At 40.8% G+C, this 19,480-nt stretch overlaps 1 protein-coding gene across 50 annotated transcripts in view; it reads left to right on the top strand.

Annotated features, from left to right (window-relative positions):
• Positions 1-19,480, top strand: part of CLASP1 (cytoplasmic linker associated protein 1) — a 274,282-nt gene that overhangs the window by 196,291 nt on the left and 58,511 nt on the right. For 18 of the 50 annotated variants that reach the window (XM_081576019.1, XM_081576029.1, XM_081576017.1 and 15 more), the window contains 4 exons: positions 12,297-12,400; positions 14,269-14,292; positions 15,566-15,810; positions 17,517-17,580. In XM_081576019.1, the coding sequence (XP_081432145.1) occupies positions 12,297-12,400; positions 14,269-14,292; positions 15,566-15,810; positions 17,517-17,580 (437 nt within the window). Of the gene's footprint in view, positions 1-4,203; positions 4,312-12,296; positions 12,419-14,268; positions 14,293-15,565; positions 15,811-17,516; positions 17,581-19,480 lie in introns of all 50 variants that reach the window. The other 32 variants (XM_081576032.1, XM_081576023.1, XM_081576028.1 and 29 more) reach the window with 3 other exon arrangements.

Genomic DNA, 19,480 nt, shown 5'->3' with positions numbered 1-19,480 from the left:
ATAATCCAACCTTGATTACCTAGCATAACTCTAGGACCGGGTCGTCTGTGGTCTTAACTGTGAATTGTGCACTGTGCATTGTGAGTAGTTGAAAAGATAGCATTGCATAAGCATGTAAAAGAAGTCCTTTGGAACATCATCCATCACAAAGAACTAAATAGGAGCCTGTTGCCTTCCAGAGAGTTCTGATTTGAAACATTATTTTGAAGAAAGTTGTTTCCTTGGTGCTCATTAAGAGGATTAGTTCTGGGTGGAGCTTTGAGGTCATACATGCAATTCTAGTTAAAGAAGATATTTTATGTAAATATTTGCTCATTGTGAGAACATATATGCACAGATTATAAAAATATATATAAGTAAAGGATATCTCCGCTTCTTCCTCTGTTACTACTTAAAGATTCCATTTTATAGATGTCATATCAGCGTATTTCTGTAATAGAGCGTATGTTTCTTCTCTCATTTAATACATACTGAGTATATGCTTTGTGTCTATAAACGTTTGATTCATTATATAGCAACTTTAAATATAAATACTCCAAAAAAAGTAGGAACAGCTTTTAAGAATATTTTCTGTAATCCTCAAACCAGTTAATAGTTTTAATCATAGCTAAACTAGGCTTGGAATTTGCATTGAGAGTTGATTCTAGTTGTCTGCAAATTATATTGGTTCATCTGTGCATTTTTGTTTGAAATAATATTTTTTAACTAAATTTTCTTATCTGTGATGAAAATGAGATCAGAACTCTTCTACTTTAGCATTTAAGGTTTCTTAAGCAAAATAGAATTTAATTCCTGTTGGATAACTTAAGAGGCAAACCCTGCCATGTTTTTCCTTCTTGACGTCTATTACTTCATAAACTAATGGGATAGATGAGTGTACGTGTAAATTGTTTTGTTCTACTTATGATAAGGTCACATGAATAGCTGATATCTATAGCAGTTACATTTTGGAAGTTTGCCTTTGGTTCCCTTCTTTGTCCAACTCATCTATTGAAAAGTCTATAAAAACATTGAACCCTCTGCCCCTAATGTTCCATGGATATATGTTAAAAGTGTTCTTGGACTTCCTGGTTAAATGTATTTTTAAAAAACTTAAAGTTAATAGTCAGCTTTAGCTGTTAGATTAGACTACTGTGTGCAAGACCAGGACATGAAAATGTCTAAACTAGAGAGATGATTCATGTCTTTAGTTTTGTTAGTTTTTATTATTCTTCTGGTACTTCTGCTTTTGATAGGAGTTCTTGTAGGGTATTACCTTGAAAGACAAAAGTCAGGATTTCCCTTGAAACATAAAAGTAGAGTGTTGCTCAAGAAATAAGAACTAGTCAGATGGTTTTTTCCAGGCTTCTCAGCATTCCTTGTAAGCACAGGACTCCAGACTCCGTAAGAATGGTGCTTTTAGAAAGTTCAGGCGGCACATGTGTTTTTATTATCTCTTCCCCCTCTGTCACCCCTTGCCATAACAGATTCTTATGTAGAAAGTTCAGTGTGGGCACTCAATGAAAAGACAGAGTGATGCAGAATATTGTGTTTTAGCTTTGACCACCTAATTAATTATAGTCTGAAAAACTTTTATATACTTCTTTTAAATCCTCCTTGTAGATTAGTCTTTGGAAGTGGTTTACAAGTGGAATTTTTTTCTTCTTGTGTTTAATTATCCAATATTTGAACTGTTGGTTTCATCACTAAATGTACTTTAATGAAGCTTGGGGCAAAATCGTGAACAGAATTGTAAGCAGCATTCTTTTTTTCCATACTACTACTGCCATATGTTAAAGGAGCCAGTCAGCACAAATGGGTGAAAGACCCTTCTCTGGGTCAAACACCAGGACAGTAAACCTTGTTAAGAATTATGGTTGCTGTTATTTCAGATCACGTCTGCTTATTCCTTCTCATGCTCTTCACTGTCTTCACTAAGCAAGCTCAGCCCACAGAGAGAGCAGAGATACCCCATTGCTGTAATATATGTGTTGCATGAGAGCTGTGTAAAAATTCAGATGTGATCAGGCAAAAACTAGAAGAAAATGGTCAATTGAGCATGCACATATGTGAAAAACTATCAGAACTGCTCTTACTACTTTTTGATTGTGTTGGAGTAGGCAGTGGAATAGGACTAGAGTTTCACATATGCCTTTCAGCAAGGAATGCAGAAGTACCTACATTATGTACCTTACCTCACGGTACCCTTTTCATTTAAATGGTGGGGAATCTTTCTCTCTCTCACCTTCCTAAGCGGAGGCTGAGGCCCAGAGAGGCTGAGCGGCTGGACCAGTGAGTTAGCATGGAGCTGGAGGGGGCGTTTATGCATTGGAAGTGGGATTGGTCCCCTAAGGATAAGCAATATGACTTGCAGGTTTTAAGCAACTTGTCATTTATTGAAGGGGTCAGTAGATACTCCCTAGTTTTTTAAGGTGCTAAATTAAACATTTAGCACCCCGTTGCCTTGGCTCTTATTGTAGAAGTTGTTCAGAATGTTATCAGAAATTACTGATTCAGTCGTTAGTGCTGCTTTGAGTGAAAACCCAGTGCTTCCACATCACTATAGCAAAATAAAGACAAGTTTAGGAATTCATGAAAGTGTTAGTACTCAGTCGTGTCCAACTCTTTGTGACCCCATGGACCGTAGCCCCCCAGGCTCCTCTGTCCATGGAATTCTCCAGGCAAGAATACTGGAGTGGGTTGCCATTTCCTTCTCCAGGGGATCTTCCTGACCCAGGGATTGAACCTGGGTCTCCTGTATTGTGGGCAGACTCTTTACCGACTAAGCCACCAGGGAAGGCTGGTGAATCCCAAATGAATTCCTGGAGAATCCCAAATGAAGCCCTGTTTTGACTGACAACTCAGCTTGCATCCTGCACTTGGCCTTGCCTTCCTCACCAGCACAGACCCAAGCTTTTGGATGTCACTTAGGTACCTTTAGGGTCTAATTCACCTCTGGCACTAAGCAGAGACCACAATAGGAAGTTGATTTGGCTTTTCACTTCCACATTCTTCTAAGTCAGGCAGTTTTATGATTCTGGTTTGTAAGACATTCTTGTTGTAGTTTGGCCATAAATCTACCTTTGCTCTGAAGTCATAGGCTATGTTCATTGTAATGTAGTAAACATTGCTATTTTCACATCAGTGAATCAAGGTAATTTTTTTCTTATATTTCTGACAAAGTCATTTCTGTCTAGTCCAGAATTAGTAGATCCTCTCAAGATGGAAGTGTATATTGTTCCCATCAGCTATCATGTAAGTGGCTACACGCTTTCAGTTTGCAAAGTTGTTTGAGTATTTTCCCAGTACTGCGTTCCTGTTTTCTCAAAGTAAATTGAAAAATAAGGGCATCATGATCTTTTCTGAGATTTATGGCCAAGTTATATTAGCCCTTAGGCTTCGTAGGAGTCTGTCTTCTCAGTATCCTATGACATGAGAAGGTAATTAGTTCCTCTCAGGCCAGTGGCTGATCTTCAGCATGAGTATTGAAGTTATGAGGCCACTTGCCATAGACTTAGGTGTGAGGCTGGGTAAGTGAAAGCACTTGGGGAGGGATGACAGGCAGATCTTTCTGGCTTCCCATAGAAAAAGCAAGAATTAACATCAAGGCCAGTGAATGAAGGTTATTGGTCCCGATTCTTTATGTTTGTTGGTTTAGTAGTTATGTTTGCAGCATCTACACACTGGTTTGAAGTAGGCAGGTTCTGTAGCTGGGTCAGTCCTTGTGGCTTCTGTTTGTAAAGATGGCCGGGCTGGGAGCAGTGAACCCTCTTAATTAGGTAAGTTCATGAAGCTCAGTGACCAGAGCCTTTATTCTGTTTTTTAATCCAAATTAAATTATCTTTCTAAAGACCCATTGCATATGAAAATGACTATGGCCTTTTATTATCCTCTTGTGGAAAAGTTAAAGCCATAAAAACTGATCATCTCTGGAAGACTTTTGACCTTGTATTTTCTGATACCATTTGCTCTTTGGAGAACTTTCTTTGCCTTTCTCACCTTTAGGTGCTATTTCACCTTCCTGCTGCAGTTCACAGCTTTGTGAGGCAGTGAGCAAGTTGAGTTTTGCCTACACCCCTCCTGTTGTTTTCAGTGAGGCCCAAGCAGGGCCAGACATGGGCCATGTCCTGATCGTGCAAACAGAATGTGACTGACCGTGTGTGAGTTTCTCTGTCTTCATTAAACTTGTTCCCCTTCTCTGAAACCCCTCATGCTGCACGCTAGCACGGAGCAGCCGTATCCCTCGACCCAGCACGAGTCAGGGGTGCAGCCGCGATGCCAGCCGTGAGAGCAGCCGGGATACGAGCCCTGCTCGGGGCTTCGCGCCGCTCGGTGAGTACCCGCCGGCCGGGCATCCCGAGCGCCCTGCCCCACCAGGCCCAACTGCCAGCCTCTGTCCCTCCACCACTGTCCCGTGAGCCTCTGCTCTCCATCTCTTCCTGAGCCACCCTTCCTTGTACCCCTCTGCATGCTCAGATTTTGGCAGTTCCCAGTTTTTATTTATCAGAGGGAAAAAGCACCACCTCACTCTGTACTGTTGTCACTTGGGACCACTGGCTGCTGGGAAAGCCCACCTGTGAGGTCATTGCCAGTGCGAGGTGAAGCTCAGCCAGAGATCACTGTGCTTCAGACTTGAGTGAACTCAGAGCGTATCCGCAGTCATTGAATTTCTACAACTTGCTTTTCATCTTACAAGCGATCAGTCCATGTGTGAGTCACTTCAAAGAAGGACAAAAAGTAAAATCATGATAACATTTAGGAAGCTAAACGTGTTCACTCTGGGGGTAGGAATGTTCATCAGAAAAGCAGCATGAGTATCAGCTGTCCTTCTGTTGAATGAGTCCTTTCAAAACTTTCTTTAGAGCAGTCTACAAATTGCTTTTGGATAAACTGACAAAGTATATGTATAGCACACCTCGATTTCACTGTTAATTATTAAGAAATTTACCTTTTTCCTGGGCTCCACAAGCTCTTTAATGTTTGTGACCCACTGCCACCCAAGGACAAAAAAAATCACAATATTTGGTGGCCATGGCCCATTATATGTAATTACTTCTGATCACCAGTTGGGTGCCAGTTGGAGCTGTCTGACACACCCCCATTCAGTTTTTCTTATAGCCAGAATTTGTATTTTAACAATTTCTAGTACTCAGGAAAAACAAGATAAAAAGAGAAACATGTATCCTTTATAAATATTGAATTTGCTTTTTCTATTTAGTTTTAATAATCCTGCCTTTCTCTAAAATGGACATATACCTTTTCACTTTGCACTATCAACACATATTAACACATATTTTCACAAAAAAGAAATGTTTTGTATTCTTCAGTAGTTGTGTTCTAGTCGTTTGGCATATTTAATGTTGTGCAGTTGTCTATTTTTGTCATGATAACCATGCCAAGTAAGGTAGAAATCATCTAATAATGCTTGAGCCTAGGCCTTAAGTTATTATCTGGAGCTGTGAACTTCAACAGTCTGTTACTTTGACTCTAATTATGAGGCAGGTCTTTCAAATATAAAAATGTCACTGTGAAAGATGGATGGTGGAACAAAAGCATTAGGTCTTAATATTTTTCTCTGTCTCCTTCTGATATCATACACTTCTTCCCCGGGTCTTTTTTTCCCCCAAATCAGTAATTAAAATCTAAATCTACTTCTTCGTGAACACTGACCTTCGTGGAGTTCTCAGAAAGAACAGGGAAACAGATGCAGGGCCCTCTAGACAATCCACCAGACTTGGTGAGGAGATACCTGTGTGAGTGTCCTACTTGCTGAGCACAAGGGCCTGAGAAGGGCACAAATTACCTGGACCCTCCCAGCTTTTGCACAGCAGTCTGAAGTATTAGATCAAAATCCTCAAAAAAAAAAAAAAAAAAAAAATCAGGGGTAACAATGATGATTTTTTTCTTTAAGAACTGGTTATTTTTTCCTTCAAATTATGGCTGTGTATGCATCCTTGTTCATGATTTGACCTTCCAGATAACTTAGAATTGAACAATTCAGTCTGTTTATTGGTCATTTTGTCTCTTAGAGGCAGTTCAGTGTTTTTATTTCACTCAGACATTGCTGTGTTTGTTACTGCCCATGGAAGTGCCTTTGTGACCCTAGCATATGGTCTGTGGCCCAGGCAAGATGTGCTGGACTCTTGAGGTCCTCACTGGGCTCCGAGGAGCTGAGGGACCCAGCTCCTAGTTTCCACTCGGGCGTTTTCTGGTGACAGCGCGGGTTTTGATGTGTGTCATTGCTGCTCCCACAGCTGGAGATGTGGCTGTGGATGCTTCTCTTTCTGTTATCTCTAGCCACCAGCATGGTCTTCTGTGTGGTCAGGGCAGGAGTTAACATCTTTTCAGCTCAGTTTTTAGACCATGCCTTTTTTGGGAGGGGGGTGCTTTTAAACCTGTTTATAAAATTTCTGTCCAGCTCAGAACAGCAGCAGTGCTTATATGTCCCTGCACTATTCTGAGCACTCAGTGGGCTCATAACCCTTGCCCCTCTTTTACAAATGACACCACCGAGACTGGGAGAAGAGTCCACTTTCTCCAGATCACACAGTTCTGACTTCAGAGCTTGGCTGTTCCTCCACCTCATCTGAGGCGTCTTTCTCTTGTTCCTCCAAAGTGAGCTGAATGCTTTCTGAGGCCTCCCCAGGCCCAGGTATGGAGAAAGCACTCTGCTTGGCCGTGCTTCCAGGCTTGACCATAGGACCTGAGAATTCATGTACAAACCCCAGAGGTTGCTGCCCCTTAGAGAACCTCCTGTGCCCTTTAGAGGGTGTGATGTTTCCTTCTTATTCTCATTCACTTTAATATTCATTTTGTACCCCCTATATAAATCAGTGAGATTTTGTATTAGTGCCCCTTTGAATCAACTTATATAGCCAACCTTCACTTTTTAAAAGAAAAGGAACAGAAGTAACTGTTTTGGTGACTGCATATTGAGTTTGAGTTTGTAGGGTTTTGTTTCTTTGTTTTTTGTAATTTTTGGCTGTGCTGGGTCTTTGTGGCTGTGCAGGCTGTCTCTAGTTGCAGTGAGTGGGGGTTGCTCTCTAGTTGTGGTGCACATGCTTCTCATTGCAGTGGCTTCTCGTTGCAGAGCACGGGCTCTGGAGTGTCGGCTCAGTAGTTACTGTGTACGGGCCCCTGTGGCATGTGAAATCTTCCTGGACCAGGGATCAAACCTTTGTCACCTCATTGGAGGTGAATTCTTAACCACTGGACCATTAGGACATCCTGTATTTTTCTTAAAAACTTGTTTTGGACCCTTTTAATGGTATGAATATATATTTAGATGGATACGGTGACAACTTTTGGGAAGATTAAGGGCTCTAAGACTCTGCTGTCAGTGAGGCTTTTACGTAAGTGGGTCCACTTGGATTCCATTGTGGGATGTTCACTTGAGTACGTGACAAAGAACTCGTTATATGACATATTTGCGTAGAATGTTCTGTTGAAACAGAACCAAAGGACAGCTTGATAAGGAACCTTCAGATCAGGTGTTGCTTAAACACTGTTTGCAGTTTAAAACTGTAAGGATATGATACCATAGTGCTTGTTTAAGAAATGAGTTGTTTGTTTCAGTCTTACACAATATTTTGTCAGTTGCCATATTTAAGGAAAGTGATTATTTTGTAATATCTGTTCTAGAGCTTGCTGACTTATTTTTGTGCATCTTGAGAAATTAGGGATTTTCTTTTTCTTTTGCATGCTGATAAAAATTTATCCTCACTGACCAGGTGACCTCTGCTGTTCAGTATCTTTTATCCTGCAGATATGCATGTTTCATAAAGTGATGTGAGCTTAAATAAATAAAGTTATATTGAGAGTTTGAGGCTTTACCATTCCATGAGTAACTGTGTGTTAGCATTCGAGGATTCTGGGCTCTGGCTCTGCAGGTGGAAGGCAGCACGGCTTAGTGTCACTTTGGGCAACCTGTGAACTTCCTGTGTTGCAGTCACTGCGTTCTTTCCAAGTAATGATTAGAAGCATGTTCCTTTTTTTCCCCCCCTGAGGTAAGAAAAAGCCTTATGTTATGTGGTACTCCAGTCAATAAATTCAGGTTTGGACCCAAGCCTGTATTTCATAATTATTTCTAAAAGTCATTCCCTCCACACGAGTTTGGAGTTTGGTATATATTTTCTCAGATTGATGTATTGATGTGATTATTATGAGTACTTGCTAGTAAAATAATATTTAACATCAAAGTGTAAAGTAGAGTTTATGCTTGACCATTGCTGTGACCACCAGCACTGTGCTTCTATTGCTACCACAGTTTATTCTTTGCCTGGCGCTGTTTCAAGTGCAACCAAGTATTTGATGTATAAGCTCTCTTAATTGTCTTAACTCCCAAGAGGAGGGTACCACTGTTAGCCCCATTTTGCAGGTGAGAACTAAGACACAGAGAGGTTTAGTACTTTGCCCAAGGCCCATACAACTAGTCGTGATCTGACTGGGACCTGCCGTCTCCCACCCTCTACGTGTCACAGAGCTGGTGCTCACAACTGGAGTTCTGAGCTGCCTCTCCAAGGAAGGCTGTTAAACTTACTGCAGCTAACTTTCCAACAGTTAAACAATGAGGTAATTAATAATTAGGATATTTGTACAGTATAACAACAAACATGTTGACTAGGGAAAATGGAATTATAGTTGTTGACCCTCCCTTTTTAAAATCAATCAATTTTTGTTCTGTGAAGCATAAAGTATTTTATTATTTTTTTAATGACGTATAGTTGATTTACAGGGTTGTGTTAATTACTGCTATACAGCAGTGACTCAGTTATACATTTATATACATTCTTTTGTTCATATTCTTTTCCATGATGGTTTGTTGCAGGATATTGAACCTAGTTCCCTGTGCTGTACAGTAGGAGCTTGTTGTCTACCCATTCTCTATATAAAAGCCCCTTCTTGTGACTTCATGCTGTTTCTGTTGAGAGAACATTGTGAACTTCTCCGCTTCTGTATATGGTGCATGGTTGCGTGTGCATCACATACCGACGAGAGGTGTAACCCATGCTGCTGCTGCCCCTCTGGTGTGGCCCCTGACGTCCTTTCTGTGCATAGTCCGTGGAGGCCATAGTGGCTCCTGTCGTGGACGTGCACCTGAGGTGCAGGCCGCTGGGTGCACAGGCTGGGGATCGGCGCTCGCTGTCCATTCATCTCCAACACCATCTCTTTCCATGAGGAAGCACGGCTGTGTTGGGAGCAGCCCTCGTGCCCTCCGGCCTGTGGCCGCCGCTGTCTGAGGTTCTCATGTGTTAACCCTGTGGGTGTTGCCGTTCCTTTTACCTGCAGCCTCTCGACGTCATTCCAGGTCCACTAGTGCTCTCGCCACGGCTGACTCTGTGGGGCAGTCAGGTGAACACGTGTTCATGCATGCCTGTCTCACGCTCATTGTCACATTTGTTCCCATCTTATTCGCTAGCAGTTGGCATGGATGCACCTCATATTTTTCCCCCCTCAGTGTGCTTCTATTTTTTTAAGTTGTTGAATGTTTATGGTTCTGTTAATAGGCTATAGATGCTTTGTAGCTTGTTTGACAACATCATTTATCTAGTGTTCATATTTATGTTAAAACAGAAGGATGGGGAAGCACTTCCACCCTTGCTTTCAGTCCCTCCTGCAGGAAAGCAGCAGCCCCAGATAGGTGTCCTGAAGGGTCCCTAGGAGAATTGGGGTATGGACCTCATCCAACAGAGGCTTTCGTCTCTCAGTGTTTGCTCCCAGTAAAGTGATGTCTATGAATGCTAGTTATTCCTGTCCAGTTTTCATTACCTGGAGGTACTGTTTAGTAACCAGATGTTCAGTTATAGCATACCCCTTTTCACATGGATTGAAGGAAGTGGATTGCCCTGAAACTTTTATGGAAAAACAAGTCATGATTACGATAACCAAGTCAGGCCAAAGGTAGCCTTTGCAGCCTGCAGACCTGAAACACTGCCTCAACCCCATTTTAACAATACCCAACATGCCCTGGTTGGCCACTAGGGCAGAAAGTAAGCATACAATAATGCTCAATCTGCCAGATTTAACTGGCATCATTTTGATAAACTAATAATCCCTCATGACTGCAGTTTTATCAACTGAGTACAAAGCATCATCTGTTAAATCTGACTGTTGATGATGACAACTGTGACCAATTTACTGAGTTAGTGTCTCTGTTTTTTCTCTAAATGAACCACCTATGCATTTTATTATGTGTTCTTTGATTAGGACATTCCCCTAAAGATTATAGGACAGGCTGAGGGCACAGTTGTATGTAGCCATCTCTTGGAAACTGAATGGTACCAGAGAGAACATAGAGCAGATTTTGGTCTGGTGAAAAAAACAGGCTTATAAATTTTCTTCACTCCAAACATTTCCCCCTTAAGATTTGAAATTCAGTTATCTATGATAAATATCTGCAGTCACCGTGTGTGGCGAAGCTAAACACATCTGAGAAGCACAGGATAATTGCTTTGTTCTTACAGTTTTAATTTTGTGTCTGAAGAATCACTCTTATCCCTGGAGCAAGATTTGCTGGCATGAGATCTATTTTTTTTTTAAGATTATGTTTTATTTAAGTTTATGCTGGGTAATTTCTAAATGGCTTATAACTGGATTACTTTCATTCTGTTACTCATAAATCCCTTACTATCTACCCTTTTTTAATGAAAAAAGCGAAAGACTTGAACAATGATCATTTATAAAATTGTGCATCATAAATCTCAAATTTCTAATTGTTTCATATTTGAACTGATAATTTATATTATAGAGAGAAATATAATTGATTTTATACAGTATTATCACCTTTTAAACATACACATAATGATGAAATTCAGTATAATCAACAAGTACATTAAAAAAGGGGATAGTATAACATGCAATTTTTGTTTCTCTATAAAAATTCATAATTGTATAACTTTTGATTAGTAGTTAAATTTTTTCCCCCATTCTGTGGCAGTGGAAGATATGTTTCAAAACTGACAATTTTAAAAACCTAAATAACACATCACTTTTAAAGTTCACCAGTTTGTAGGTGATGTCTTGTTACCTATCCAAATTTTAAATATATCATTTTATAGGAAAGATCAATTATGTAAGATAGACTTTAGCTCCCCACCCCCCAAATGCCTTCATTATTAGAATATGACAAATATGGAGATTTTCCTGGTCCAAACAGTGTCTTATTTGTTAAAGTGTTTTTAATCTTAACATTTTAACTAAGAATCATTTACTGGATTGCTCTGTCTTGAGCTGCCACAGCGGTGAGCAGCGAGGACTCACAAGGGCAGTGAGTTCCGAGTAATCTGTGTCCAAATAAAGCCCTGTCCTGAAGTGAAAAAACCTTTACCAGTAGATACCCTTACCAGTGTAATTTACACTGACTTTCTCTTGCATCATTTTAATCTCAGCCTTTCTGAAGGAAGGCTGGACAGTTCATGTAAAGGGACTTCTGAAAGTTAGTCTTTTGGGATTCAGTGCTTTCACTGCCAGAGGCACGAATTCCATCTCTGGTCAGGGAACTAAGATCCTGCAAGCCTCATGGAATGGCCAAAGAAAGAAGTCTTTATTGTCCATGATCATTAATAAGCTTATAAGAGTTGTTTGAACCACTGAAATTGGAAAATTTTTTTGCATTCTGTCCATTTTGTTCACACATATAAAGATCCCTTTGAGGGACTTTGGAAAAATTTATATTATCGGAATGATTAATGTTTTGCAGTGAAGATACTAGCTTTTTGTGGTGAAGATTAAAGAATTTTAATACATTGATTTTTAAATAACCTTTGGTGACACAGGCATCATGATGAACAAATACCTAAAATTAATTGACCTTAATAACAAACAGTAGTGACAGTAATGAAAATTTGCACAGAGATCAGTGTAATACATTGGATTCAAATTTTATCTGTTTATTACATATTGCATTAGAACTCATTTATCAAACCATGGAGCTTTCTAATTAGTTTGACCAAATATCAGGGCTTCTTTTGCCTCTAGAGAGAATGCTAAATAGATGAAAAGGCTCAACTCATGGCCCAGTTCCCTTCTATAATAAGTTCCCCTCTCCAGCCTATATCTCGGCACTTTTCCAAAATAAAATATCATTAAAGAACCATTTCAGTTGTCAGGATGCAACCATATTAAATGTGAACATTGTAACCTCTGCCACTGGTAAACGAGTCAAGTGTAGTTGAAACTACAAGCCAATTGTAGTGAAACCTGGCTAGAGATTTTTCAGTGTTTCTGTCCAGTAAGTGGGATGAGGCAAGGGCCATTGCAAAGAAATGAAAACATTTGAATTAAAATGACATATATTTTCGCTTTTGTTTTTTACCTAGACCGCTTTGGGCTCGGCCAGGCAGGAAGAATTCCTGGTTCTGTGAACGCCATGAGGGTTCTGAGCACCAGTACAGATCTGGAAGCTGCTGTTGCTGATGCTTTGGTAAGAGGCCCGATGTGTGTGGAGTTTCTTTGAATTACTGACCTACATTTTTCTCTGTCTTCACAGGAAGTAGCCTCCAAATCAGGTCACTAAGTCTTCTTTGATACTGTTTGAGATCGTGTAAATATTGGGTAAATTTAGATTGTTATTCCTTTCTTCTTAAACTTTTAACTCTGTACATAAGTGAAAACTGGCCTTTCAAGCCACGTTAACGTCAAGAGTGTCTTCTCTGCTCCTCAGTAACAAGGAGGTTTGGATGACATCGGGCTTCTCTGATGTCATTGGGCTTCTTCTTTTCCTTTTTTATCCATTTTTTTTCAGCATTTCCTTTTTGCCCCTTCTTTTGCTTCTGTTGCTTTACAGGCTTTGATGGCATAGCCTAAGCACATCATTGTATAATAGTAGGTCATAGACTTTGTGGTTTGAAACTCTTGGATTTATTCCATTACCATCACTGGTTGTTTCGTATGATTTTATGTTTATTTGTTTGAATGAATCCTTAAGTCATTATTTATAGAAACTTTCCCAGATTTTAAGATGAACTCTCTGAGGATGTGAAGCACTAGTGGAGTATGTTTTTTCTTGAATTGTTATAATGTAATATTTAAAAAAGCAATATAAAGTGATTAGAGGTCCTTAAATTTGTGCTTCTAGCAAAAAGCTCCTCAGTAGAATCAGCTTGTGGTCAAATTGCCTGTTAAAGATGCATTTCAGCTGGTAGTAACACAGCCTCTGTTTCTTCTGGTTTATGTGCTCAGCATTTAAAATAGACATGCTTTAGAGAGCTGTCTGATCTCTGGTCTTACTTGTACTGTTTTAAGAGAAAAGCATTATAATACCCTGCTTTCAGACCCTGAGGTTTTAAAATCCAGCCCTGTTTTCATTTGATCAAAACTTTATAGTGTGTGGCTTCAGGGATTCTACCTCTTACCCTCCTGGCCCTCCCTCATTTATTCTTGCTCAGCCAGGTTTCTCTGACAAACATCTGTGAGCAAGCAGTCTTCCCGTCTCCTAGTGCTTTCCTGATGAGGGCTGCCCCGCCAGGTCTGTTCATCAGCCTTGGGTGTGGAAGGACTCTTCCTGGCAGGTACTGGAGTTCAGGATGATTGCTTTAAGTAGGACTTAAAGAGTCACAAGTTGGAGAGTTTATGAAGCGGTTTACCTTCCAATTTGCAGCATTTGGAATTAGTTTCTTGCCTATTCCGGGACTTTAAGAAGTGGGAACCAGTGGGGTGAGAAGTGATGGATGTGCAAAGCCCTTGGTGAGACAGCACTTCGGTTGGTGTGGGAGAAGGGGGGAGAGCTGTGTCTCCTTATTCCTTAAAGATCTGCCCCAGGGATACTGCACAAAGTGCCAGGAGGCAGAGCAGGACTCAAAAATCTGGGCTTTGCCTTTGCCTGACTTGGGCTTTTCTCTGAGCTCTGGCTCTCCTTACACTCCCACTGCCCTTACGACATTTTGTCCAAACCTCTTGGTCTCTCCCCAAGACCTGCTTCAGAAGACAGCACCAGGATGATACTCAGTTCCTGCCTTGCAGAAGGGAAGTCCCAGGACAGAAGCTCTCCTAGGAGCAGACGACAGAGTTAATAGCAACATTTGGGATGTGCCTCAGTGGTGTGGGGAGAGTTTCAGCAAAGAATTAGAGCAGATACTGGAAGGTCTCATAAGAGGTGCAAGAGGGTTAGGAAATGCCATTATGAAAGCATTCTTTGTTATTCGCTTGATATGAATTGCTTGCTAACCTGTATTTTTGGTTTGCTAATATATGTTTTGCTGTACACTTTTGTTGCAAGAACAATCCCCACATATGCTTCTGACATAATTCTCTATGCTTTTTCCCCATCCTTCAATATTTTCCTGCCTACAGCTGTTAGGAGACTCCAGGAGCAAGGTACCAGTGCTTTAACTTTTGTTTTATAATTTTTTTTTTTTCTGTTGTGAGTATATTTCCTTTAGGAGCTGGTAAAAGCAACAAAAACGTAGCCTAGTGTAGAAGTTCTGTTCTGAAGTGTGATTTTGTGGAAACTAGTGGTGCTTTTGCTGGTGATAGAACTGGTCATGTCTCACACGTGTTTGAGCATTGTTTTCCAACATCAACTTGTGTCCCTTATCCTACTAGTGTTTCATTTCACTAACCTAGGTTTTGTGTCTTACGTTGTTATTATTTCATGAGTGGATACATTCAGCATTTTTCTTATCTTAGGAATCTAGTTCATGTATAAGTGAGATGGCCGTATGATTATCATCCTAACAGGGATACTTTTGAGCATGAGAGGGAGGGTGCCATTACTAATGATGTGGGGACAGTAGGTGGAAGGCAGAGCTGTCCCAGGTAAGTTGTGATGTGTGTACAAGCCACATTCCTAGGAAGTTATATTGGTGCAGTTTAAGCCCGTAGCTACTTGTTTTCCTCTTAGAGAAATTAAATTTTATCTGTTTTATATAGTTCTTGCTATGTAATTTTGGGATTTAACTTAATAGTTTTATATTCAGGGTAAGAGACATGAATGAAGTGGGTATCTAATCTAAGGAGGCCTATTAGTGTTGTAAAACTATAAGTCCTTAATAAAAATGATATAGATCTTTTGATAATCCTTTTATATAGGACACTACACCACTGACATTGCAGTGTCAGATGTTCTTAAGGGAGCATGAATTTTCAAACAAATTTACTTCTAGACCATGCTCAAGATAGGTTGCTTTTAGTTGGGAAAGGGTGGTGGGCTCACAGACTCATTGTGTCAGGTGCTGAGCTAGGCTGTTTAGCATATAATTCCACTTAATCTTGACAACAAGCCTGTGAGAAGGGTAATCAGTATTATCTCAGGGATGGGGACACTGAAGCAGAAAGGTTAGGAGGCTTTCTGAAGTCACATGGCAGGTCCATGTTACTGAGAGGGCCGTACATCACACTAAAGATCATGCTCCTTCCTCTGCTGTGGGTTGCTCTGCTTACTACTCACTCTACCTACCAGAAGTCTGCTGTTCTGTTTCCATTTCCCTAATCTGTAAGCAAAGGGAAGGTGTGGGTGCATGCGCCCATGTGTGTGTTCGTGTTGAGTGTGTGTGTGTATATCTTCATTTAACTCTTCATTGTTGATTTCGTGTGGTAAGACTCATGTTGCCCTTCCATTTCTTCCCCAACGCCTCCTTGGATCTGGCAGAAGAAGCCTGTGAGGAGGAGATATGAGCCCTATGGGATGTATTCTGATGATGACGCCAACAGCGACGCCTCCAGCGTGTGCTCCGAGCGCTCGTATGGCTCCCGGAATGGGGGTATCCCCCACTACCTGCGCCAGACTGAGGACGTGGCTGAGGTGCTAAACCACTGTGCCAGCTCCAACTGGTCTGAGAGGAAGGAAGGGCTGCTGGGTCTGCAGAACCTGCTGAAGAGCCAGAGAACACTGAGGTAGGACGGGAGGCCAGGTTCCTTCAGACTGAGCCCCATGTTACACGCATGAGGGCCTGACACGGATGCGTGGTCATTTATGGGGCAGGCCCAAGAGAGGCCAGGATGGCTCAGATGTGGTCTTTGCCTTCCAGAGAACTTAAATACCGGGCAGACACTCTGTAGCTTATTAGGTCTAGGAAACATTTGGTTCACCATGGCTCAGATTTGTCAAGTAGGTGTTTTGAGAAAAGTCAGAACAGTTTGTGGTTTAGGTAAAACATAAAAACAACTCTGAAGTTAGTACAGTTTATTTACACTTCAGAGGCATGGATAAAATGATGCCAGTCTCAGTCTAAAATGTTTTCATGTGCATGTGCATATGTATAGTTTTTATAAATATGCAGAGTAAAGAGACACTCAAATGGAGAACTCCAAAGTAGTACAGCATTATCTCTAGAATTGGTTATTTTTGCTTTTGTTTTTGTTTCTGTATTTCATAAATTTTCTAAAATAGGCATGTATTTACATATACCAAAAACACATGTTTATACCATATTTCATCAGATCTAAGGTACCATTGACACACTATTATTTTATATCTAAGAGGAAATGCTGCTTATAAAACCATGACAGTACTGATACGTCATTGATTGCAGGGTGAATCTTATGGTTACAGAGATGTTTGAAGTATAGTCTGTTACATTCTTTCGATAATTTTTTTAAGCAATACTGTGAGACTAGTTAAGTGTTTCTTTTCATGGATGGCTCTGCAAAACTCTGTGAGCATGGACTGACAAGTCACTGGGCTTCAAGTGTGGCTATCTATAGTCAGTGTGACCCCTGCCGTATTCCTTCCTGCCACCTAAACTCCTTGCCCTGCTTTATTCATTCCACTCTCTGCATGCACATGCCTGCTGAAGTGTAGGTCACCTCTGGTGGTCTAGTGATCTGTCAGAAAACAAAAACAATGAAATGTCATTATTCTTCAATAATCTCCTTAATTCTGGTGGCCCCGGTTTCTTGGTTCTTAGTGTTCTCCACGTATCCATTAAATAAGCTCTAGGAATCTATTGATTAGCATTGGTCTGGTCTGGATTTCATTGTTAGCGATGTTAAAAGGACCATTGGATTTGACAGGGGATGGTATGGGGAAGAAGGTAACAGTTTCTAATCAAACTGAAGTACAAATGGGATTCGGTAGTGCAGTTCAGGGTAAGAAATGTCACAGGGGCACTGATGTAAAGTAAGTGTGTGCTTGACTCAGGCACCCTAGCAGGTAGATAGTTAGCAGAGATTTGTTGTACTGAAATGAGTATAAAGATATCGCAGTACTTTGACTATAACTGAACTGAGACTAAAATCCAGGTCTGTCTGACCCTGCTCCACATGCTTTTCTGAATTGATCCGACTACCTTTCATCTGTCGCGTGTGAAATGAAGTGAGCAGGATTTGGTGCTTGGCTTTGCCATATGTGCATGTGTGTAAACTTGTGTGATCACACTCTGAGATTCAGTTTCATTTTAGAACAAGACCAGAATTGGTGTGATTTCTTATTCCTGTGTAATTCCGTCAAGTTAAAATTTAGATAATTCATTTGTAGAAAAAAAGGTGTTACATAAAAATTATATAAAACATGTTAAATGAAATAAAAGGATTTAGAGAAGCTGTAACTACTTTCAGTGTTGACTTATTAAATATTAAATTTATTTCATTTTATTTCCTAGTCGAGTAGAATTGAAAAGATTGTGTGAGATTTTCACCCGAATGTTTGCTGACCCTCATAGCAAGGTAAGGTCTGAGAACCTGCCCACTTGTATCTTCTTTGCATGTCTTTGTACGTAATACACTACTTCAGAGTGGGAGACCAGCCCCACCATGCAGTGTAGACCTTCCAGACTTATTTTAACAGTAGTTTATGTTATATCTTTTGAGGACAGAATTCTTAGAAACTTCTCTTGTCCATACAGTGTCATTAAGTAAAGTGCCTTTCAAGTAAGGGTTACCCTGGAGAGAATCAGATGTAGTCTTTTATTCACTCAGCAAACAGTTTTGCATACTTCATGAAAGTACATAGGCCAGATGCTAGGATGTAACAGTGTATTATAATGCTTTTTTAGAAAGTTACAGTATTGAAGAAAATAATCAAGTATATAAATTTTTTTTTGGTACGCATGTAGAATTTGTCTGTATAGGACAAGATGGAAAAATGATAGCATTTACAGATTGGATTTACTGAAAAGCCACATCATATTTCTCCAAATAGATTGCCACTTCTAAGAATTTGCTGGATGATGGTCACCCAGCTGGTGCCCATGCCTCTGGGGGCCTGAGGGCGGCCTTTTGACAAGGGCTCCCTGCTGAGTACCCCAGAGTGGAGACAAGCAGTTTCTAGAAGTGGAGCTGAGAGCAAGACCCTTGACAAAAGTTTACTCGGAGTCTAGATTTTAAATAAAAACCGGTGTTTGGGAGGAAGACTTTGAAGGTGTTAGATGATTTTAGAGAAAGAAAACAGAGGAGTGAAGATATCAGGAAAGTTAAAGGGTGGATAAAGGACCAAAACAACCATCAGTTCAGTTCAGTCGCTCAGTCGTGTCCGACTCTCTGCGACCCCATGGACCACAGCACGCCAGGCCTCCCTGTCCATCACCAACTCCCGAAGTTTACCCAAACTCATGTCCATCGAGTCGGTGATGCCATCCAACTGTCTCATCCTCTGTTGTCCCCTTCTCCGCCTGCCCTCAATCTTTTCCAGCATCAGGGTCTTTTCTAATGAGTCAGCTCTTCGCATGAGGTGGCCAAAGTATTGGAGTTTCAGCTTCAACATCAGTCCTTCCAATGAACACCCAGGACTGATCTCCTTTAGGATGGACTGGGTTGGACCTCCTTGCAGTCCAGGGAACTCTCAAGAGTCTCCTCCAACACCACAATTCAAAAACATCAATTCTTTGGTGCTCAGCTTTCTTTATAGTCCAACTCTCACATCCATACATGGCTACTGGAAAAACCATAGCCTTGACTAGATGGACCTTTGTTGGCAAAGGAATGTCTCCACTTTTTAATATGCTGTCTAGGTTGGTCATAACTTACCTTCCAAGGAGTAAGCGTCTTTTAATTTCATGGCTGCAGTCACCATCTGGAGTGATTTTGGAGCCCAGAAAAATAAAGTCAGCCACTATTTCCACTCTTTCCCCCATCTAATTGTCATGAAGTGATGGGACCAGATGCCATGACCTTAGTTTTCTGAATGTTGAGCTTTAAGCCAACTTGTTCACTCTCCTCTTTCACTTTCATCAAGAGGCTCTTTAGTTCTTCTTCACTTTCTGCCATAAGAGTGGTGTCATCTGCATATCTGAGGTTACTGATATTTCTCCTGGCAATCTTGATTCTAGCTTGTGCTTCATCCAGCCCAGTGTTTCTCATGGTGTACTCTGCATATAAGTTAAATAAGCAGGGTGATACTATACAGTCTTGATGTACTCCTTTCCCGATTTGGAACCAGTCTGTTGTTCCATGTCGCACAGAGTCGGACACGACTGAAGCGACTTGGTAGCAGCAGCAGCAGCACTGTATAATCATAAGGGATTTGATTTAGGTCACACCTGAATAGTCTAGTGATTTTCCCCACTTTCTTCAATTTAAGTCTGAATTTGGCAATAAGCAGTTCATGATTTGAGCCACAGTCAGCTCC

The sequence above is a fragment of the Giraffa tippelskirchi genome, chromosome 3 (assembly GCF_054371585.1).
Source record: "Giraffa tippelskirchi isolate mGirTip1 chromosome 3, T2T-mGirTip1v1.2.pri, whole genome shotgun sequence".
Classification (NCBI taxonomy): Eukaryota; Metazoa; Chordata; class Mammalia; order Artiodactyla; family Giraffidae; genus Giraffa; species Giraffa tippelskirchi.
The sequence above is the reverse complement of the archived record's forward strand: the minus strand, read 5'-3'. Positions and strand labels throughout refer to the sequence as shown.